Below are 23,846 nucleotides of genomic sequence, written 5' to 3'. Positions count from 1 at the left end.
GGTGAGTCCAATAAATACATTAAATAAACAAATAAATATACAATTTGTTCAACTATATTGTTTGATGTTAAAAACAATAAATAGTGCACTAAATAAATAAATGAGAATATAAAAATATAGAAATATATAAAATAGTGGTAAGAGGTACTTTTCTATCCCTATAAAATACTGGTAAATAATAAACTTGGATGCAAAACCTTGTTGTAAAAACTTAAATATTCTTATATTTTATGCATGCCCGGGCAAGTGCTACAGGTGCCACAGACTAACATACTGGTGTTACAACATTTACCTGGGCATGGGATTGACCACTAACAACTACATAGGGCCCCTCATTAATATATCTGCACATTCTACATGTTCCACATTTGTACATTTTAGAGTGATTAAATTCTGCAGGCGATTGTTCAAACATTTTATGTAGGGATGACCACTAGGAAACTTAAGGAAAGAATGGCTGAGCATGTTAGGTCTATAAGGAATAAGGAAACAACAAATGCCCTACACACACACAGTACAGTATGCCCCCATTTCAAAAAATTTACACTTTTTGTTATTGATAGGGTGATGATGTGTGATAGGGGAGGTGACACCAAATTAAAGGTAGAAGTGCTGGAAGCTAAGTGGCAAATCGGGCTTAATGCCACTAAAGCTCCAGGCTTAAATGATAAATATCATTATATCCCTTTTTGAAAGAAAGGAGTTATTTGGTTTGAAATTCTAAAGAACAGCATACATAAAATATAAGAATATTTAAGTTTTTACAACAAGGTTTTGCATCCAAGTTTATTTAACAATATTTTATAGGGATAGAAAAATACCTCTTACACTATTTTATATATTTCTATATTCTTATTTATTTATTTAGTGCACTATTTATTGTTTTTAACATCAAACAATATGAACAAGGTGTATATTTGTTTATTTAATGTATTTATTGGACTCTCCGTATTAGTTTAGGCTGAATTTGTTTTAAAGTGGTGTTTTTATATAAATATGAGCATTTTTAATGGTCTAGCTTTAAGAATTCAAATTCATTTATCAGTTTTGAGTTTGTGATGACAGGAGGAATCCATTGTATGGTGAAAGTGCCCCTTTGGGATAAGTTTATTTTGCTTTCTTGATTTCAGCTGTTTGTTGTTGCTTAGGTATGGCTTTTTTTCCTCCAGTTCCATAAATAAGAATAAGGGGTTGGTAAGTCCCTACTATACATGCTAATCAAGTGTTCAAGTTCAGCAAGGCTCATTTAACAGGTTCTTACTTCATTCTAAGTTATGAAAACATAACTCTGTGGCAGATTTCATGTATGATTTTTCTAAAATAATACAAACCCACGGATTTTGTTGATTGTTTCTTTCCAGCACATTGTAAAGGACTACGCTGTTTTGCAGCCACAGTATTGATGCGAACATTGTAAAAAAAACTAAGAACTAGTATGCATACCTCTTAAGTGTACCTCATTATGAGAAATTTTCCACTTTTGAGTTCTAAAAAGTTCATGACCCTTGCAGATTCACACCTGGAAAGTAATATTACTCTGGTTCGACTGTTTAATTTTGAAACAAGATGTACAATTGTTTTGTAAACCTACTAGACATGGAAATTTGATGGATAAATGTTACCTACAAGTGAGAGCAGAGAGAAGGTAGAGAGGTGTGTGTGTGTATATGTTTAACATACTTCTGAATTGTCCAGATTTAGCCTCTTAATTTTAGCCTGTTTCTTATAAAATTTGTGGCTTTCTGGCAAATCACACAGGACTGAAGTTATTAAATAAGGACATATATAGGCGTTTCAGACTTCATATAATTCAGAAAATGCATGCCAACACAAATCCTGTTATTCTAGCAACTTTCTAAGTTAAAAAGAGCAATACTTAAAATCTATCCCTACTTTTGGGTCATTGTATCCCCATTATTGTAAGCATTGTCCAGATTTCAGGTTAAGAGGTATGCCTACCTCTCAAATGTAGGTTAAGAGGTATGCCTACCTCTCAAATGTCCAGTCTATAAGAACAATATTTAAAATTTAGCCTTATTTTTGGGCCTTTGCCCCCACCCTATTATTTTAGGCTTTGTCCAGATTTCTTGTGCTAAGAGGTTGAGGAGTATGAGCATATGGTACATAATGCCCTAGCTTGGGGGGGGGAGGAGCAGGAGGTTAGTCAATTAACTTGATCAGGCTTGACCCTGTAACTCAGTTACAGGAGACACGAGCCTGAATTCTCTACACCAACTACCAGACTGCTAAAGCAATTGTGAGTTTCAGTGGATAAAAAAGCCTCAGTCCTCTACATCAACTACCAGAATGGTGATGGAATTATGAGTTTGAGTTCCAGTACATTTTCAGAGAATTACAAATTTCAGTGCATTTTCATGGAATTGTAAGTTTCAAGGGAAGAAAAGTTTACTGTTGCTCATGCCAAGTTTTTAATGTGAAACTGTTTTGTTTAGCAAATGGTGATCACGGTTTGTGCTGTAGAATTTGAAAGTAGTGTTAGTAGCAAAATTGCCTTTGGTGCAGAAGGCTGTGATTTATAATCCCACACCACACAGATGGGAGTGCTTGTACTGCAGTGCCCTTTTAATTGCTTATTTGGTGGACTTTAAGGGGACTAGGGGTTCTGTACTCCTAAGTGTGTCCTTTGTATGAGATGCCTAGTAACTATGAACTTGCCTGTTAGTCATTCCCTATTGCAATATTACCAGCTTCTCAATTGTTATCAATTGTTTTTAATGTTATAGGCAATTAATTCTTCAAGGGCAGCAGGCACTGAATTTGTAGATGAAACACTGAAATGTAAAGTTGATTGCCAGTAGCAACCTCTTCATTAGTTACAGATCTCTTTAATATGGAATTATTTGGATGACTTTTACTTCTGCATAGATCGTGCTTATTAACTAATATTGGTGGATTGTAATGACAGATGTCAGAGTAGCCTTTTATGGTTGACATTTTCTCAAATGGGTAGTTTTGTCATTATTTGTTCATATGTTTTGTTTCACTGCTTACTGGAGGAATGTTCAAAACTACAAATTTAAAACACATTCTAACAACTGCTGCTGGAATATAGTTTAATACAACCGGAAAGGTGAATCAAAAAACACATAGATGTATGCATGGACCTAAACATGTGTGCAAGGAGCCTATGTTTTGAAAACAGCCCAAAGGTAAATTTAATCCTCCACTGGCCAGATGGATTTTCTATGAATGTGGGTTTTAATGCCATTTAAATGAATGTGAGTTTCAAGGGCATAGAAGTTTACTGCTCATGCTAAATCTATTTTCATTGAGAGCCTGTATTGTTTGTTTAGAAAATGGCTGTTAGTGTTTGTGCTATTTTATTTCAATATCTGTAGTCACTGTAGAAGTAAATAAGAAAACAGCATGCACACTGACTAGTTTGAACAGTGTTTATAGTAACTGGAAAGAAACAGCCAAGTAGTGGAACACTGGAATGGCTGGGGAGGGAGCTGTCACAAAAGGGGCTGCTCGGGGGGGGTGCCCCGATGTAATACCTGCCTAGGGCCTCATCTGACCTTGAGCCGGCTCTGCTCAATACTGAACAGCTATATCCCAGACCTGAAGAGCAGGTCTGCAATGAAGGTAGGGCTGTGTCCCCACTTGCTTGTTGATAAACCACATCACTGTGGTATCATCTCCGAAAACTGAGAGGCCTGGGAAGAAAGAGGGAATGAGGAGCCTGAAGAGCTAAAAGGAGAGCTCTCATCTCCTTTAAGATGATGTGATCTGACCTCTGATGGGGAGGTCAGAGACCCTGGACCTTGAGGGAATGAAGGAGGCTCCCCACCCCGTGTCTGAAACATCTGAAAAATGTTGCTGTGATGGGACTGTAGGTTAAAAAGGAAGTCCTGGGTTCAGAGAAAGCTGATGAATCCAGCACTGAAGCTTGAGTTTCAGGAATGGGAGGAAAGAAATAAAGAAATCCAGTGGATGACCGTGTTAAAGCCACGCTGACTTGAGGAACCGCTGCAGTTTTTTCATATGTAGTCTGGCTAGAGGCAAAAAGCAATGGTGCAGGCCATGAATCCTAGAACCCTGAGGAAAATCCCTGGCTGTGACTGAAGCCAGATAAGAAGCAATTGAAAAAAGGTGATCAGAGAGGGCCTTAAGTGGAGGCAGGGATGCCAGCATGGGAATGGTCTGGATCCTGCAACTGAGAAAAACATGATTCTGAAAAGGAAACGGTACTTAATTCTGAAAGTTTATGGTACACCCCTGGCTTTGTAACAGACAAACAGTAAACTGGAGGTGCTGAAGCAGGACCTCCGGAGATGAAACCTGAATGAGCAGGTCATCTAGATAAGGAAATATCTGAATCCCTCTCACCTGCAAAAAAGCAACGACAGGAGCAAGGCATTTGGTGAATCCTCTTGGGGTAGTAGAGAGGCCAAAGGACAAAGCAAAGAACTTAAAATGCAACGAAGAAACAGAGAAGGTAAAAACCTCCTGAAAAGGAGATGTGAAGATGGGCATCTTTGAGGTCCAGTGATACCAAGAAGGCCTGGGGAACAAGAAGAGGGAACAGGGTTTGAAGCAACAGCGTCTGAAAGAAAGGGACCTTTAGGAAGGCACTGAGCTGAAAAAGGTCCAGAATGGGTCTCCAAGTACCTTCCCTTCTGGAAGCCAGAAACATCCTATAATAAAATCCTTCCCTTCTTGGGCAGGGGGCACAACCTGAATGCTGCCCTGAGCCAAACGACCCTGAAGCATTTCTTGAAACAAAGGAAGTTGTTCCTGAGGTTTCTGAAGGATGCCCAGAAAAGGAGGAAGGGATTTCAACACCATGAAATATCCCTGGCAGACGATGGAACAAAACCCAACAGTCCTGAGTGACCCTTAACCAATTGTGAAGGGACAGGGAAAGAGGAAGGTATAAGAGAACCTGGTTTAGGGAATGGGGAGGCAAACTATCAGAGAGAACTTGATTTGTCTTGAAAAGGAGGCTTCTAAGAAGTAAGAATCTCAGCAGACTTAGCAGGGGGTACACATCTAGAACCCTTTTTACTTTTAGGGGGATGGCGATTCTGTCTGTGTACAAAACAGATTTGGATGGATAATTCTTCTGGAACTTAGGGATAGAAGACAAAAACATATTTCAAGTCCTGCAAGGCCTTGCCTTTATCCTGGAGGGACTTAAAAAGCTCAGTTGCAGCCAACCAGAAAGGTTCTTATTATCAAGAGGAGCATCCAACTAGTTAGCCTTAATATAATCAGATAAGGGCTGGAGAAGCCAAAACTGACGTCTCAAATTAGAACCAAATGCAGCAGCCCTAGAAGGAGCATCAGCTGCATCATATCTAAACTTAATAAAGTGGCGAGCCACTTGAGAGGAAGAACCTAGTAAAGAAAGCTCTGAGACCTTCCTTTCTGAAACAGGGAGGTCAGTGACTGCCTGAGAAGCTTGAAAAAGAAGGCTAAAACACCTGGTGATATGAACTTAATAACTGATAGTACTAAAAGCCAGGGTGGCAGCAGTACATACCTTTTTGCCTAAACGTTCCATCTCTCTAATGCCCTTAGCTGAAGTAGTAGTTTAGTGGTAGGCATATGTTTAGAAGGTTTGTCTGAAGAGACTTCACTACAGAAGATCAGCACAAGGACATTTGTACAAAACCTTACAATCATCGAGCAACTTGTAAAATCTGACAGGTTTCTTAGGGGCTGGAGGTTGATAATCAAGGGCAACAGAGGCTGCAGAAAAGGCATCTAAGAGGGCAACCAAGACTGGAGATACAGCAGAGGGTTTGGGAGACTCCAACTGTAGGAGATCATAATACCTAGAGTATCAGAAACCTGAGAATAATCCTATTTCAAATATTGCATCATATAAGAAACAGTGACCCCAGAGCAGAGTTCTTCTAAGAGACCTTTCCTTTGGCCCAGTGGTTTCACAGTTTCATAGTTTAGTACTAAGCTATCTGCCCTGGGGCATTTGTAAGCCTAGCCATAGTGATGTGGCTTTCGCCACCCCATGAAATGGTACAAAAATGCACAGAATAGATTTAGAATACTGTGCCTCTGTCTAGTAGTGACACAATGAAGGTCCCCTTATATAACAGAATTAGTTTACTGTGCCCCTGTCTAGTAGTGACACAGATGTGACCCCTGGGGTAAACTTACGATCTCCCATCCACTCATCAAGATTTCTCTTGAAGAGAGTCAGTGAGGGGCTCTGCCTAACATGAACTGGGATCTTGTTCCAAAGCATGGGAAGCCTCTGGGTTATGAATCTATCCCTCCAGCATATCCTATTCATACTTGTGCCAAGGTTTAAAAGTCTTTAGCTCTCGTGGTCCTGATGGATTTGGAATTTTTGAGGTGGAGCATGTCCATTAGATCCTGATTGGACATGGCCTTGTACGTCAGGCAGAGATCACCTCTGAGCAGGCGGTATGCTACTGAATAAAGCTGGAGTTTCTTTCTTTAGTCTGGCAGAATAAGACATATGTTGGAGACCCTTGATCCTCTTGGTGAGGTACTTTTGTGGTCTCTCCAGCTGTTGCAAATGCCGGGTGAGGTACATACCAAATGGGGCATTGTACTCAATCATGGATCTGATGAGGGAGGAGTATAGGGGTACAATGACATCCTTGGATCTGGATGTGAATCCCTTCATGATGAGGTGTGCAAGGTAGAATGTTTTTCTAACCACTTTGGCAACGTGGGTGTCAAATGAGAGGTCGCTGTCGACTTGGGTCCCTAGGTCTCTGATTACTTTTTCCGTACTCAGTGGGTTGCTGTCTATGTGATAATTTGTGGGTACTTTGTTTTTCCCAAAGGGGATGACTATACATTTTTTGGCATTTAGTTTAAGGCCGTGACTCCAGCACCAGTTGTCCGTTTCTGTGAGGCCTTTTTGTAGGATGTATGTGTCCGCTGGTGTATCGACTATGGCACCTAGTTTGCAGTCATCTGCGAACTTCGTCAGCCACAACCCTCCCATGTTTGCTTTAGCATCTGAGAAATAAATGCCGAACAAGAGGGGTCCCAGGACAGATCCCTGTGGGACAACACTTGTGACTGGCTTTGAGTCTGACATTGCTCCAGCGATTTTAACTTTATGGGTTCTGTTCTTTAGCCAGTTTGCAACCCATCTAGTGACATAAGGGTTTACGTTTAAGCTGTTGAGCTTATCTATGATGCCTGAGTGGGGTATTGTGTCGAAGGCCTTAGCCAAGTCCAGGTAGGCTGTATGGACTGCTTTGCCCTCATCAATGACTCTAGTGACAGTTTCGAAAAAATCAACCAGGTTCAAAAGGCAGGATCTGCCCTTTACAAAGCCGAACTGGGTGGGGTCAAGTGTCTGTAGGTCCCCTATGTCTCTGTTTATGAGTTCCATAATGATTCTTTCCATAGCTTTGCAGACCAGGCTGGTTAAGCTTATGGGGCGGTAGTTCCCAGGGTCTGTAGAGGTACCCCCTTTGTGGAGTGGGACCACTGTTGCTGTACGCCAGTATTCAGGTACATTTTATGTGTGGGTTTAGCTCCTCGGAGTTCACGTAGCACGCAACCCGGGATACCATCAGGTCCCATTGATGCTGTGTTTTTAGCTTTGTTGAGGGCGGTTCTCACTTGGACATCTGAGATGACCGGGAGATTACATTCAGCTGGGATAAGTATTTTTTCTTTTGGGGGTGAGGGAGGGGAGAAATTTGCACTGAACCTGTCAGCCAGAATGTTGGCAATATCTGTGGGTTCAGTGTATTTTTTGTTGTTGTGAACTAACTCTGAGCATATCTGAGGGTTTCCGCCCAGGTTTCTAACATAGCTGAAGAAGGCTTTGTGGTTACCTTTAGTGTCCTTAGCGATTTTTCTCCCAAAGTTGGCCTTGGATGTTTTTATGAGAGAACATAGTTTTCTGCTAATGTTGATCAGAGAGGTCTTCCCTTTATGGGATTTTGCTCTGTCGTGCAGTAGCTTCCTTCTTTTGTTAGACAATTTGTTTATGGCTGAGGTCCACCAGACAGGGCGCTTGCCTTTGGTGGAGAGGGACTTGGATTTATTTGGGATTGCATGATCCATGCATTCTTGGAGATGTCCATAGAAAGCATTTGTGAAGGATTCGGCATTGTGGGATGTGGTATCCACTGGCCCAGTGGGCTTAAAGGATACCATCTCAGTCTTAAGAAGAGTGAAGTCTGCTTTTGAGAAGTTTTTCACTGTGGTCTTTTGTGCTGGGGTGGAGGTGGGATATGTATATCCAGGGTGATTAGTTTGTGGTCAGATCTCACTAGTGAGGGGTATACCTCCGGTGTGGAGCATTTTGTCCCCATGTTTGTGATGATCAGGTCTAGTATATTATCTTCCCTAGTGGGAGAGGTGACTAGTTGTTCCAGTGCATTTGAATTTATGAATTCCAGGAACCTTTGGGCTAGGGTGTTAGGGCTAGAATAATGTACCCAATCTATGTTTGGGTAGTTGAAGTCTCCCAGTATGATGGTATTTTGTGATACATTCATATCCTCCAATGTCTTCAGGAAGGCTGAGTGGGGTTCCTGAGATTGGGAGGGTGGTCTGTAACATGCTACCAGTTGTATAGCAGTTTTGCCTATGGTTAGTTGCACCTGTATGGTCTCTGATGCTTCATGTGTTGCTACTAACCTGGAGGTGTAGGTGTCCTTGATGAATATGGACACTCCCCCTCCCTTTGTGGTTCGGCCCGGGTTTTGGGGCCGAAAAGCATGATGCGAGGTATAGCCTGATAGTGCTGGGGTGCTCTCAGGAGCCTTGAACCAGGTTTCAGTTACTGCACAGACGTCGATGTTCTCCATACTGAGGAGTGCATCGAGTGCCTGCATCTTGAGATTTAGACTTCTGGCGTTGAGCAGCATTACCCTTAGTTTTTTTTCCATTTTTGTTTTCTAAGGAGGTGGGTTTGTCTTGTGAGCCTTGCCTAAAAAAGGCACTATGGGGGTGGCAAGAGCCTTAGCCAATATCCGGAAGCCCAGTGGTGACAGGTGCAATCCATCCCTTGCGAAGCAGCGTGGCTTGTCCAACATGTCATGGTTAAGTTGTTTGCCTTACAAACACAAGGTGCAGGGTTTGAGTCTCAAAATGGATAATTGGCTAGGCTTAAAGAATGGCTCACAAGGGCAGTTAGCCTAGTACTAATCTATTTTGTATGTCTGGCATGGCTTTGAGGTAAATTACTTTGTCTATGGTGTGCAAGGTCCTGGGTTTGAGCCTTGCAGAGGCTGTTTATTTGCCTAGTACCTACCTATGAACCTATACACCCCTGGGATCACTTCATTGGCTCTGCTTGACAGAGGATCAGTTAATTAATCAATGGGGCTGCGATAGCCGATACACTCTGGCTAGGCTTATAAATGCCCTTGGACAGATAGCCTAGTACCTACCTATGACAGTCTGGACTAATGGAATCTTCTTCCTCAGATCCATAATCCAAGGGACAAGGGATTTGAGAAGAATATGCCAAAGACTCTTCCCTGGAATCCAAATAGTCATCAGAGGACTCCTGCTCCCTAGCTATTTAGAAGGCCAGGGAGAAACAGGAGCATAAACTCCTTGAGGCGGCTTTAGTGCCATTACAGCACTGAACAACCCTTGCATAAAATCCTGCCATTCATGTTGGGATCTTTAACAGCAGGGGAAATATATTATTCTTTAGAGAAGAACCTGCCCAAGAAAACCTTAAGAGGTTTGGACCCTTGCCGACACTCAACCAACATAGTAGAAATCTCTCTCCAAACTAGGATTTGCAGTATCCCCCTCGATCACCAAGATCGAATCAGCTGAGGTTCCCCCTCAACATCTGAAGTGGACATTTGCAAAGTCTAAGAGGACGTGCAAGAAGCAAGATCCCTGCCAGTCTCTGACAGCGTTGAGACAGAGGAATCTGACACAACTGGATGATCCTCCAGGCTTTCACCAGCCTCAAGAGAGAGATGTCTAGGGGAGGCAGGACAGCAGCCGAATCAGACCAGAGAGTGTTTTGACCTTTTTTCTTGGCAGGCAGGAAGACTCTGCCATAGCATCTTGCACTAAATTTTTAAAATGTTGGCTCTCTAGGTAAATAGACATGGAAGAGATAGAACTACATAGGGTCTTGGGAGACAAAAGCTTGGCAGATAGAACACTGTGTATGGTTGTGAGAAGCACCCAAACAGAAAAGACAATGCTTGTGATGATCTTTATGTGGAATCTGCCTCCCACACTGACATCTTCTCTTTCTGGATGACATGTAAACACACCAAAATAAAAACAGAAAGACATAAGAAGAAATTCCAATGGGGCACTTATATGAAGCATGTTTCAGTAACCAGCATAGGAGGAGTGCTCAGACTGACAATCAATGATGGCATTCAGACTGGTGGCAAAGAAGTTCTGGGGTCTATACATTTGTATGTCACCTCTATACCTTACGCCTTGCGTGGGGAGCTTGTGACATAACAGTCTATAAATTCCAAAGGCTTTGGTATACTGGCTAAACATTGGGTTACCCTTAGCAGGAGATCCCTTATGTAAAGAATACTGCAATAATGATATGGAAGGACATCATAACATGTTAGGGGAAAGTACCAGCAACCTGGAAAAATTTTAGAAGGCAAGTCTTGATGGCTGATGAGAATGGACCTCTTCATCTAAAATCTAATGTTATGGTCAGTACTCACACAGCTGTAATTTTTTCAAACATTATGCAACAAAATGAAGCATTAACTATGATGTGGTTATCAAACTACATTTGCTACCCCTGCATAAAGCTGAATTATCGTACTTTAAATATTTCATTGCTGTTCAGTGCATAAAACCTGTGATGTAAGGTACTGCTGGAAATGTAATTTCGTTACCTATATGTATGAAATTATTGCAGACAACTATGCGAACTTATTATAGTAAAAAATCAGCTGGATTACACATGTGCTAATATTAAGATGCATTTTAGTCCATGCAAGCGAATTAAAGTCTGCTTAGAAAACAAATTCTGACCAAATATATAAATGTTCTTCGGCATTTTATTATATGTTGTCTTTATGAAGTACAATCATGAATACTTTTCCACTTTTTTGTCGTAGGTTAGTATAAAATGTTATTTGAGAATGTTAACACTTCTGCTAAACTACCCATGCATTTGAACGTCTGCTTCTATGATACCTACCTCATGTGATTTAGAAGTTTGCGCAACAAATCCACCCCCATGGAAATGGATAAGAAGGCAACTCGATCGAGGAAATATTTTTGTCTTTAATCGCAGATCCAAGTTCAACTGACCTTCAACTTTCATGAAACTGTTCAGCTCTTCACTGTCCTGGAAAGAAAGTTACCAGAACAGACAAAATGAACAAACTGACAAGTAAAATAAAACACTTAGTTTTCACCTAAAACAGCAAAAGATACAGGGATGCCATTAAGAGCTTCCAAATCTATTTTTGTTTTCATGACGTAAGGAAATCTAATACTCAATCATCACCTTGAAAGTGCCACTAAAATTGTTATGACTTTGTACATTTTAGCTGACTAAAACTTATGCAAACTTAAAGTTGTCACACTTACTGCAGAACATACCAACATTGCCCTCAAAAAATAACATTTGTCAATTATTCTAGTTAGGATTTCAGTAAACAGCAGCAACCAGATACTTGAGGATTGCCCATAAGATGTCTGTGAAAAACGAGAGACATCTCGATATGCCACACTCTCCAGTCAAAAAACTAATTTCATATTTGTTTGCCAATTAAGGTGAGGTTGTTATTCAAACCTACTCTGAAAGCACAAATAATAATTCTAAAGAATAGAAAAAAGTGTTGTCAAAAGGTTTAATTGTCAAATGCTCTAATCAGAAGCTAAAATATTTCTTTAAATGACAAGGGATGAAGAAGGCTATCTCCTTCTGGGAACAACAGCCTTTTTATGCAGGCAGCTCAGTAATCAGCAGTCTACTGCTAGTCTGAATCACTTCACAAATTTCTTAGTAAAAAACTGCAAAGAATATGTTTGTACATAGGTACCACTTGACAGTCTGCAATACAGTTGCCAAAAATGCAATACAGAATAACAACAGGGTGAGGGACAAGGCAGACAGACATAATAACTACTAGAAAATATTACTAGAAAACTGGCCCTTAGGCAAACGAATCTGCTGTGAATCCCGAGTGAAACCAGACTCCCCTCAACCAATAACAAGTCAATGCATTATCTGCCCAAAGTCACCTTGGCAGACTGCTAAGTATAATAACACACATTCGGAACTGAACCTAGTGAAAGACAAGAGAGACAGTTGTGCTGTATTATGAAGAATGTAGAGAAATTATCCACGTCCATCAACAGAAGTCTATTTATAAGTACAGTGCATAAACACCTGCTAATTCTGCCTCACACAAAGCTTCCATATTAGTAAATCATTTACAGCATTTAAGTTGCTTCTCCAAATCCTATAGTACTCACCTGTCCTTCACGTAGTACATATGACAGAAGGCGCATCTGGACTGCTCCCGGGCCACTGTGTGCAACAGGAGGAGTGACAGTAACTGTCAGGTTTGGATCAGTCGCTAGTGGCAACTCGAAAGAGTTGGGGGGCACAGACAGGCCTTTGTTGACTTTTACCTGGGTGGAGGCAATGCTTGCTAATGACTAGGAAAAAGAAAAAGATTGTTATAAGTATTTATGTTTTTGTTCATCATCAGAAATTATTCTTACATATCATTTACAACTACCATTAGTGGCACTAGTAGGTACTAACAGAGTAGTAACACCCTAGAATCCAGGACCCACAAATTACTATCAATCAGGCTGAAAGTTGTTACAGATTACTGTGCGTTACCACATTCAAGGCCTCAGTAGCAATCCCCAAGCCTGTAACCTCTACTCTACAATTACATTAGATAACACTCTACAACATAACAGATCACGAACCATATATAAAAACATAAATGGCATCAAGAATTCTGAGATTACTATACAAACTGGTTAGTGTTAATTACCTCTCACCCCTTCTGCTGGTCTTTGTTACAACCTCTTGCCTACATAGTTGGAAAGCATTTAATATCAGAGGTGAAAATATGGTAGGAATATAAAATATCGGAAGAAATATTCTCTTAATACTTAACTGTCCAGAACGCTCCATCAGAAAGCCCTGGAAAGAGTTGCAATCAGTTCCCAGTACAATGAGGCAGAAGTTTAATAAAGGAAATGAATATCATTTAGTTAAACGATGTTTGAAAAACAGGATGAAAACAAGGGAACTGCTGCTAAACTTAGAGAAAATGCTGCACTAATAAAAAGTACTCTTGAAAATATAGCCTCTTCACATTTTAGCAGTTCATCTACACAAAGGATAATGTACGTCCTAAATAAAAAAAACAAATAATTACTGCAAAGACCATTACATTAGTCCAGAAATTAGTGCAAACAGAAATACTGCAAGTTCACTGTAAAAGTTTAGGGGCATAGAATTATACCACCGCTGTCATGTAGTGGTAAGTAACCCTTCAGAGATTTTGCTATCTGTGGCTATAGCAGGGTAGAATAAACAAAGCAGCACAGCACCCCCCCCCCCCATGAAAAGGTACCTCCCCTTTCAGTTTACCTAACCAGTATAATAGAACAGAAAATAAGGTACATAATGGGTCTTGTACAGAGAGAGAGAGATTTTCTCAGATACATAACCAAAACTCATCTTTACTCATGAATATATTTATTGCAATAAGTGCTGCATCATTTCTGGCTTTCTTGTGAACTTAAATAGGGTAAAAACAGCACTGTAAAATTTATTAGTGATATTCGCACTGTTCTTTCTTTTTTGGATTATTAGCACTGTAAAATGAATTACTGTATTAACTGATGTGCAAAAGTACATGTTTTATACCTTTCAGTGTCCATGCCCTTTTCTGGGAATTCTGCAACCACAGCAAGGGGATGTGGACAAAGATAATTTAACTGGATTTTTACTGGATTTCTATTAGATGAGATGTTAAACCAATACTCCTTTCTGCTTGAATTGGTGGAAGCTCAGGTGGACGTAAAAGATCCTTATCAAAAAGATTTGGAAAGTTCCCTGCTGTCCAGGCTAAATTTCCCCAAGTCAATATGAATACAAAATTGGGTCATCCCTTAAAAAAAGAGCATATCTGGCCTACTGAGACTAACCAGGTCAACAAATGGTAAATAAATAAATGTTGTTGGGAAGCTTTAGGGATCTTTTGTTTTTTTTTTTTTTTGATTCACGGTTTTAACATGAATCTGTGTGACACACAGTTCTGGAAATGTCAAAAGGACGTCAGGCTTTGCTGTCAAGTCTATATACTTTCTGAAATACTAGGTGTATGTAAGAGAAAGCGAGTAGTCCCTCTAAGCATTTTTCTATTTAAATTATTTTTGCTTCACTGCATGGACCCCAAATAGATCTTACTCTAAAGAAAAATGTCACTTATCCACACAGCTGTTTGTATGTAACATTTTGGGATAATCCACCTCCCCAGTACTCTTGACAGCTTTTCAACCAAAACATTGCTTATACATTTGAAAACCTGTGTGAAACACAATTCTAAATGGCATGCTTTTGGGCTGTGGATAATATATACTTTCAAATTCTAGGACCTTAAAATGTTACTGCCATGAGCACCAACCTCGTCACAGCAATGAACTGAGATGATCCTGTTCGCTTCAATGTACTTGCCAAACAACCAGGTCTGGGCCAAAACTGCAGAACACCGTACCTACACTGCTGGCACTCTACTACCTACCATGTCACCCTACTCACAACCAAATGTGGTGCTTTACTATTACAATTAAGCAGCATTACAACAGCATGTATTACACACATGGAATATAGCCATTAAGTGCATCTGAAAGGTTATTCACTTCTTGGCCTCCTTATATTACCTCTTACCATTGTACTTCTGCAGTTAAGCAAGTTTCTATTAACATTCTTTACTTCATCTGATTTGTAAACAAATACATTATAACAGGCTGAGTCACTGAAGTACACAGGGAGATGGAATTCAGTTAGTGAGTCAAGGAAACTAGGTGGTAATGCCCTGACATTGGTTATGTAAGTTAATTGTAGGAGAGCTAGTGACTGTGAAGACAGCCGCTACAGCTACACTGTTACATCATGTGCTATTTAAGGTTTAAAGGGGCTCCAGGAAGAGAGATTTGCAATGTCTGCCTGACTGGATACTTGTTCCATTAGTTAGAAAACAATGTGTCTAAGTAGTCCGCTGCATTTCTGTTTTTGCTTTTCCATAAATTAAACAAAGTTTTGGATCTAATATTTAGACACATATATGCCACTAAAGACAAATGATGGTATTCACACAGCACTAAAGATTTCTGTGATCAATATAAGGTTAACAGTGTATCTTTTTATATGGATTTCAAGACAGTTTAGTTGTTTTAGGGTTATGCTTTGATGACTCGTATCCAAACATGTCCCAGATTTTGAGAATTCTTTCAAGTGTGGTAAAGACATGCACAGATAGGTTAAGGTACAGTAGGAAGTTGAAAAGCTCTGGTACAAAGACCACTTTAATAAATATTTGTTTGGCTTTGTCATTTAAATAACATTTAATTCTACAAAGGTCTCACTACCGGTTGCCTGAAATGTTTTAATGATTTTTACAAGTCATACTGCATTGCCAGTGTAGTTATTGCAAGATATCTGTTCAGGTATGGAGCTATCCCGTGTTTTCAAGAGAACAGCATATCAAGTTGTGTGGCTAGTTTTTGAGGAATGCAGAACACCGTTTTGGTTTTACCAGCATTTACCTGATGGGAATTGTTTAGCCAGTCTTGTACTTTACAAGAGCCAGTATAAAACATGTCGACCCTCAAAATTCACTGCTACTAATGCAGATGTGTATGAAATCATTTCCATAACAAACTAGTTTAGCACAACAATCACATGTCTTAATATAGAGAAGAGTGGTGACAGAGCTGTAGACTAAACAGTTTACTTTCTTTTATGCAGTGATCTGCAAATTACTTTAAAAGCATGAGGATATTTACTGTGGATACCCACAGACTGTCAAGGAGTGAATGAAGGTACTAAATTTCTTGAAAAGAGCAAGGAAAGTTGCATCACCACAAGTCCAAAATTCATATCTAATGGTGCTTGTGATTATGTACAGTAAAATACTAACTCTATGGACATGCAGCAAGACAGCTGAACAGAAAATGCATAAGGAACACCTGTTGCCTACTCTTTATACATTTATTTACACCAAACAGTTGGTGAATACATGCCAGAATCCTAAAATAAGGATACTGAACAAATGCAGAAGAATAAAGGGCCAAATTTAGAACCATACCGATTAAAATGTAGAGTACCTACTAAAATGTGTACAAGTGACAAGTCATGTCATTTCAAGCCACAATATAACACAAAATTCTAATGTCATCTGACACTTACAGCTAAGATCTCGGTCTCTGTGATATTCCAAAAGGATTTCCAGAAATTAACATCCAGGTTTTGAGTGATGCGCTCAAATTCTGATCCCCGCAGCTCAGGATCTATTACATATTTCCCACTGGTGAATAAAGAACTGGCTGCAACACCTGTGGATACAAATGAGGAGAACAGGTATAACACTTGCACAAAGTCTATGATCATCAACACAAGAAGTGTGAGGGGCTCAGGCAACAATGAAGAGAAAATCTTTGGAAACACCATCATGGGCCACTATTACCATACAGTGAATATGTGAAACATTTTCAGCATTTCTGAGGAATCAATGGTGTTCAAGAAACTGGCCTTTTTCTGTAAAGCCAATGCAGATGAATCTTAAGATACGGGATGGATGGCTCAGAAGAAAGCTGTGAAAACACATTTTTTTCAGACAGAATTACAGATGCAGAGAACAATTTCTGAAGTGGTGCCGCAAAAACAGTGACAGAATTTAAACAATGGCTGGGGCAACTGACATAAGCAAAGGAAAGGGGATTAACTAGGCTCTGCATCTTATCTAATTAGACTTTGTTTGTGTCTTTCGGCTTTTCCCGGTTAGGGGTCGCCACAGCGGAACTCTGGTCCGCTAATGATTGGCAGTAGATTTTTTACGTGCCGAGTTTGCCAGCCCTGACGCACAACCTTCAACGAAGGTACGCCCATTCACGCACGTCTCCACACAGAAGACGCTCTAGCTGAGAATCGAACAGCACAACCTCTTGCTATGAGGCTAGACTATGAAGGCCAAATAGAAATATGGCATAATTAAAAGTATGTGTTTTGTAGGTTTCCTTGTACAACTGAAATGACACACAGCACTGACATAAGTACAGATTCAACACCGGTCTCAGCTTCTGCTCTAAACCCCCCAATTTTCTGCATTAAACTCTGCTGCTGTAGCCTGAATGTCACATCTACAATATGAAACATTTAGCAACTCTTGCTTTTTTGTGGATGAAAAAAAAGTGTCAGCAGCCAAGAATGACTCAAAGAAACCACAGCAGAAACAGTCTAACACTCCTGTGAAAACAAGTCTGAATTAAACTAGCACAGCAAAACAATGTACTTTGATAGCATACAAGGACTTGTGGCTAAACTACCCCGCTTACTTCCTACCCATTGGATAAGATGAATAAGCCAGCTTTGTCCCAGCAAAAGAACTGCCTTGCTTTTCTATCAAGTCTTCTTGACTAATACTGCTGTTTTCATCCATCTTAATCACTCTGGAAGACTGTTTCAATTAACTACTACACTTTTTATAAAATAATGCTTCATTATGGCTTTCCTTAATGGATCCACATTGCAACTTTAACCTGTTTCTCTATATTTTCATGCATCTCTTTCTTGGAAAAAAAAAAGCAAAAGAAAGTATGGCACCCACAAACTTTACATATTCCCTAGGAATCACTGAACTGAATGAAGATGAACAGTGCAATAAAACACAATGTAGTTGCACATTATGCATCCATGGTTAGGGATAGATTAATATTAGTGTTGTGGTCAGGGCTGGAGTTAAGGTTTTGAAATGCATTTAAATATTTTCTGTGTGCATATGTGAACAGCTCTTGGAAATCTTGAAACAAAATCTGCTGTCACTGAAAGACAGTTTTAGCTCCTATCCATTTTCTTAGGCTCCCATTCAAGTAAGGAAGGCTGAGTGCAACTGTAGGAATTCAGAAACAAGATCTAGCATATCAATGTCATTAACCCGAGTGGTCTACAGATTACCTGCAGATTCAATAATATGAAGCCTCTCTTAAGAAATACAACCGAAAGGCTTTGAAATTCAAAACTAAATCTATACAATACGTGGCCCCTACTGTTGTAGATCCTCATAATGGTGATACTGAAACTCTCTCCCACATTCTCAGAATTCTGTGAGCTAATTTTTTTTAAACCCAGTTGGGGGGGGGGGGGTAATACAATTTCTTACTGTCCTGTACATGGTAGCATTTCAGAGGTACTCTCCTGTTTCCACATTCTCTGAAGACAGTAAGCAGGCCCTGGAGTCTCCTACACAAAAAGGGATGAACTTGTTATTTCAATATTAAGATTAAAACTGAAGAAGGAATCAGGCACTTCTAGCTAATGACCAAGATTTATACAAGCGTCCCTCCTCATGCAAATAGGGTTGATATGGAAAGCCAGTAACTATACTTTATCCAAAGGTGAATGAACCCCACTCGCAAACATGCTCTGCTACTCATCATACTACAGAAGACCCTCTAGTCTCCTTACAATTGTGTCCAAACTACCCTTTTCATCACCCATTGTAAGCCTTTCATGATGGCCCAGGCAGCTCTGTTAAAACCACATATTCCTGTTCCTCTGTATCCAGACCAGACAGCATCTTCCCAAGGGTGAAACTGCATAGGGTATCACACTTAGATGCAATCCATGTTCTATAGCCAGCCAGAACAGATCTGCCCATGGGTGAACAGCATGGGGCATCACATGTAGATGCAATCCATGGAGAGAGGTGCATCGCTTGGCGGTGCTTTCTTGATGCAGACAAAGATTTTGATAATGTGCAGTGGCCTTGTTTATCTGATGTTCTTGGCAAGTTTGACCTCCCAGACAATTTGAATTGGGTGTTACAGAGTATATATCACAGTTCTATTGGGAATATGTCAACTTCCTGACTATACTATTTTTGAATGCTGTTCAGTTGAATTATAATGGTTGAACATGACTTGCAGTGATATTTGATGCTGCATATTTCCCCACTGTGATGTGGCCTTTGAGTTAGTATATATAAACTGTGGTGTTCGAGGGTCTTGACCTCATATGTGGGGCTCCAAAAATGTTTTGTTTTCTAATCACTAAAAGTTGTTTTTCAGTCATCATAATTTTTATTTATTTTTTTACAGAAAGGCATTTGAAAAATGCATGTGATAGATCATGAATCCCTTCTACCCTAGTTAGGTTTTCTACAATTGTATCCGTATTTAATGGAATGTCATGACTACCCTAGATCCTCCACTGTTTGTTATGGCTGCACCCTTGCTATTGCTCTAAGAAAGCAGCTCAAGTTCCTTCCAAAAATCAAGATGAAGAGCACCGTTATAGATAATTAAAATGTTTCATTGACAATTTAAGCTTTCTGATTCAAAAACTGCATTACACTACACCTCATATAGTTAGGATACCCCATTGTGCAGGCAACAGTAAATCAGGTTTTAAGGTGAATACAATAAAATCAGATGATACTGCACTACACTTTAGACCATCATTAACTTTTCAAAATCATTATACTTTTGTTTGGGATCTCCAAGGATTTAAATACTTGGGGCTTCATTTGGCTGAAATGCCTGCGGACACCAGACATTTAAACTGGGCAACTCTTCAGGTTACACTTTCTGCAGACCTTTTAATGGGACATTATTGGCAGCTGCACTCTGAACTTAGAATACCATCACTTAAGTGCCCTTAAAGCAGATGTGGAAGTGGGACTGGGAAATCCTGTGGTGGAGCTACACAATGGGTGTCAGCATGTTTAAGAATACTCAACTCGTAACACGGAGTGGAGCATAATAAAGACTCCTGAGCAGTAAATGGCTTTAACAAGCTTTGTGCAGGCCTGACAATGCTAAAGTGTGTTTTCTGCTTTGACATTCAGAATACAACACCTTTCCAAGTCTTTTCTGTATCATTACAACTTGTAACTGTTTGCTGCTGAAAAGGATGGTGCAGGTTGTATTTGTTGGCAAACACTATCTACAGATTAAAGCCTATGAGACAATACTGAGGCAGCAGCTACTAAATGGAATTGTATTGTGTACAGATTGAACACAATGCGTCTGTCCTGTTTTTCTGTACACACACATGGAGATGGACAGCAGTGTTTTCTTTGTTCGTCTGTTTTGAATAATTAGGAAGAGTTGAGGCTTGCTGTGATCAAACCATATAAGAAACTTCTTTGTGACACTGGGACTTCTTCAGTTTTGATGTGTGCCTTACTTACACTATCACTTGAACATTAATGGGCATTTGACTATGGCTTTACTTTTCAAATGGGCAATACCACTGTTTTACCTTACCAGAACCCAAGACTGTACATTTAATTTTGTTCTACTTTGTTTCTGAAGCTATTCTGAATTTGATATAATGTTAACTTGCTTGTAATCACTATCTCATTCACATGAGAACTTGTACATTACTAATTTCATTCATTTTTGCTGATATTTGATGGCCTATTTCTGTCTTACAATGCTACTGGGTTTTTTGGACTATTCACTGCTCGGCAGTTTAAGCACTACAATAAACTTGAACTTGAACTTGAAACTAAACCTGAACACTGCTATAGCCTCAAGGGAAAAGGTGGTCTATATATTTCTAAGTTATTGATTTATCAAGCCTGTACGGGCAGGATTATAAAATTGTAGCAGCTCCTTATAGGGCTACCTTGGTTGTCCTTCCTGGCTTCCTCAATTCCATAGGAGCTGACTAGATCTTCTACTAGTGTTTCGTTTGGAACCCCTCATATAAGCCAGCTAAGAAATTTCACTCTCAAGAGAGACTGTAATCAATTTGCTTTCTACAATGTTAATATTTACCTTATACTCAAGAGACAATGTATTTCTACGGCAAAAGAGGATGCTTGAACACGCTTTTCCACCTAGAGGGGCTTTCTGACTCTCCAGATTCATTGTTTTTTTTTTTTCCACAGCTGATCATTTGTGAGATGAAGGAGTCAAGACCTTTTCAGCTGGTAATCTCCACGTCTCATTTTCAAACACACCCTAAAAGAATACCTTCTAGTCTGTCTCCAGGCTCTGTACTTGCCTTTCTCCAGGTTAAACGAACCAGCTATTTTGCCCTTTCTATAGTTTTTCCTCTTACACTCCCCCACCCTCTCTCTCCATCTCCTCCTCCTTCGCCTCCATCTATGATATACCCATCTCTGACTAACTTCAATAGCTTCACAGACGCACACACTTAAATATGTTGAGAAAGCAGAAAATATCACCACAGTGTTGCAGTAATGAAACTTTTTGAAGGCCACAAGGATATGTGCATGACAGTCAAATCTATGCCACTTAAAATCTTGGATATCTCCAGTGAGAAGGCTGGACTGATTAACTTCAATAGCTCTATCTTAAAATCTCTCATCCTTTTTTTTAAACCTTTTTCTCCTTTCTTTGATCTTCCTTAACCTAATACATTCATCTTACTTTCCAGTTTGTGCTTCTGCACCTCTTGAACCTTATTACTCTTACTTTCTCCATAATATTCAAATGTGTGTGTATATCTAGTTTCTTTTTTTGCCCGTCTCTGCTGTACCAATGCTTTTTTCTTCTGATCTTATGTGTACAATTCATTGTGACTTTTTACTACTTGTATGTTTTTTCATATTATATGTATTTAAACTGCATTATGAGATGGAGCTTCTCTCCCTGTCTGAAAATGGGATTTCTGCCTAGTCATACTTCCACAGTAAACACATGTCAAATAAATGTTTGTTGATCTGCAAAACATGCAACAGATCCATTCTACCAGTAATTTATATATTGCTAGTTACAACAATACATTAAAGCCAAGATTTGAATCAGATTAGCATTATCCCCCCCAGTAATCTATATTTGTAAAATCAATGGAATTATTCAGTTTAAGAAGTATGCTTCAAAACTATCTACATAAGCTTCTGTGGATAAATACATGGTTAATCATAAGGCATTCTACCATGCTGAAACATGCAAGTCTTCAGAGACATTTTCTAAGGTGTGGAAGGACGGAAGCCTTACCTGTGACACAAGCATCAAAGGTTCAGTTAGCGGCCCATGCACTGGAGGAGCCAGACAGGGATGGGGAGGAAGAGGAGTGAAGGAGTGTGTTCCACTCGTCTTTCCTGGGAGGTGAGAAGGGATGCAAGCAATCAGGTGCACATGTTGCCAGTGTGACTGCCTCCAGTGGACACTGGAGGAAAAAACACTATTTATGATTTTGAGAGTACACTGTTGCTTCGAGGTACACACTTTGTGGAATTGAGGAGAACAGCCTCCGAGGTCAGCACACTGCATGACTTCTCCTGGAACTTGGCCAATGCTGGGTATTAGGACTAGTAAACAGAAAGATGAACCAGCCCTCATGGCTGCCTGAATGATGGCCTCCTCTGGCATACACACCCTGGTGATGGGTAACAAATGGGACAGCTGTTCAGAAGGGGATTGATCATCATTAGGTAGTGGAGGACAAAATAAAACAAAAATACAAGTCACTTGATGACATGAGTGTGATCACACTTTTACAAAAATCCACACAAAATGTGTACTGCCCCATGCTAGCACCTTTTTAGAAGATGTTTTACACTGCTGAGAAGGTGTGCAAATTCTAAATGGCAGTATTTGCTCTGTACTGGAAATGCCAAACACTCAAACAGCAATGCTGCCATGTGTAGTTTTAGGGAGCATCCTCTCCTGCAAACTTTCTAGGGGCATCTGAAGACCGAATTAACAAAGATGCTGCAAAAGCCTGTCTAACTTGCCCTAGATTTGGTGCTCATTAATTTGATGGTCCAGACTCAAAAACAGCAAGTCAGAATCCTTTCCATCTTAACTGTGGTGGTACTGACTAGGAAAGAAATCACCCATTGTTGTCAATTTTTATCACCCTCTTGCACAACAGACCTACAATGCTGAATATAAGGTCAATGAAATGAGGCAGATTAACTCTCTTTTAGGTGCCTTATATTGCTTTTCATAGGTTCATAGGTGTAACACCACCACTAGGGCCCCTATAAGCCTAGCCGGGCAACCCAAATGTGACCTACAAATTTGATTTATATAGGTGGTGATTTACTGACTGCCTCTTACCATCAGAGACATAGGTGCGAGATCACGGTGAATTTCCAGTTACCCATTCAGTGGTCAGAGTTGAACTTAAATAGGGATAGGGTGGAACTCCATTTCACATGGATAGGGAACCTGTTCCAGAGAATGGGAATTCTCCAAGATAGTTCCATATTTAACTCTGCAAAGGAGCTGATGGGTTCCCACTTTCTTTTTATTGCCATGTGGTAACAATTCCCAAACTGTCAATCTTTTTCTTTAGTTCGGTCCAATGTTGTCCAATGCTGACAAACCATTTTTTTTTCTTTTAAGAGTTATACAGCTAAAATTATAGTATTAAGTCAGTCAGTGACCATATTGCTTGGCACATCGCTGTTTTTTCATATTAAGTTTCTCAGTTCTAACTTGTCATAGGATTGTTCTATTACATAGTACATAGTACATTAAATCTTTATGATGTCAATGACATATGTATGTACACTTTGGTGAATGGAAGTCTTAGCCCAGATTTATAGTAAATTCATAACTTCACACATCTGTTGCTCAAAAACTAACTTTTCAAACTGCATGCAAAACATTTTCCTAGTCAGAAAAAAATAAAAGTTTATATGCTCTATTAATTATCCCTTTTT

At 39.8% G+C, this 23,846-nt stretch overlaps 1 protein-coding gene across 1 annotated transcript in view; it reads right to left on the bottom strand.

The window, feature by feature from the left end:
* The window catches only part of LIPE (lipase E, hormone sensitive type), a 233,382-nt gene extending 216,731 nt beyond the window's left edge, over window positions 1–16,651 (bottom strand). Inside the window, exons 1-3 of the mRNA XM_044079418.1 lie at window positions 16,391–16,651; window positions 12,427–12,612; window positions 11,141–11,290 (exon numbers count right to left, since the gene is read on the bottom strand). Of these exons, the coding sequence (XP_043935353.1) occupies window positions 11,141–11,290; window positions 12,427–12,612; window positions 16,391–16,651 (597 nt within the window). The remainder of the gene's footprint in view (window positions 1–11,140; window positions 11,291–12,426; window positions 12,613–16,390) is intronic.
* Window positions 16,652–23,846: the final 7,195 nt, after the last annotated feature.

The sequence above is a fragment of the Protopterus annectens genome, chromosome 8.part0 (genome assembly GCF_019279795.1).
Source record: "Protopterus annectens isolate FY-2018-M chromosome 8.part0, PAN1.0, whole genome shotgun sequence".
In the NCBI taxonomy this organism is placed as follows: Eukaryota; Metazoa; Chordata; order Ceratodontiformes; family Protopteridae; genus Protopterus; species Protopterus annectens.
Note: the sequence above shows the minus strand (reverse complement) of the source record. Positions and strands in the feature narration are given on the sequence as shown.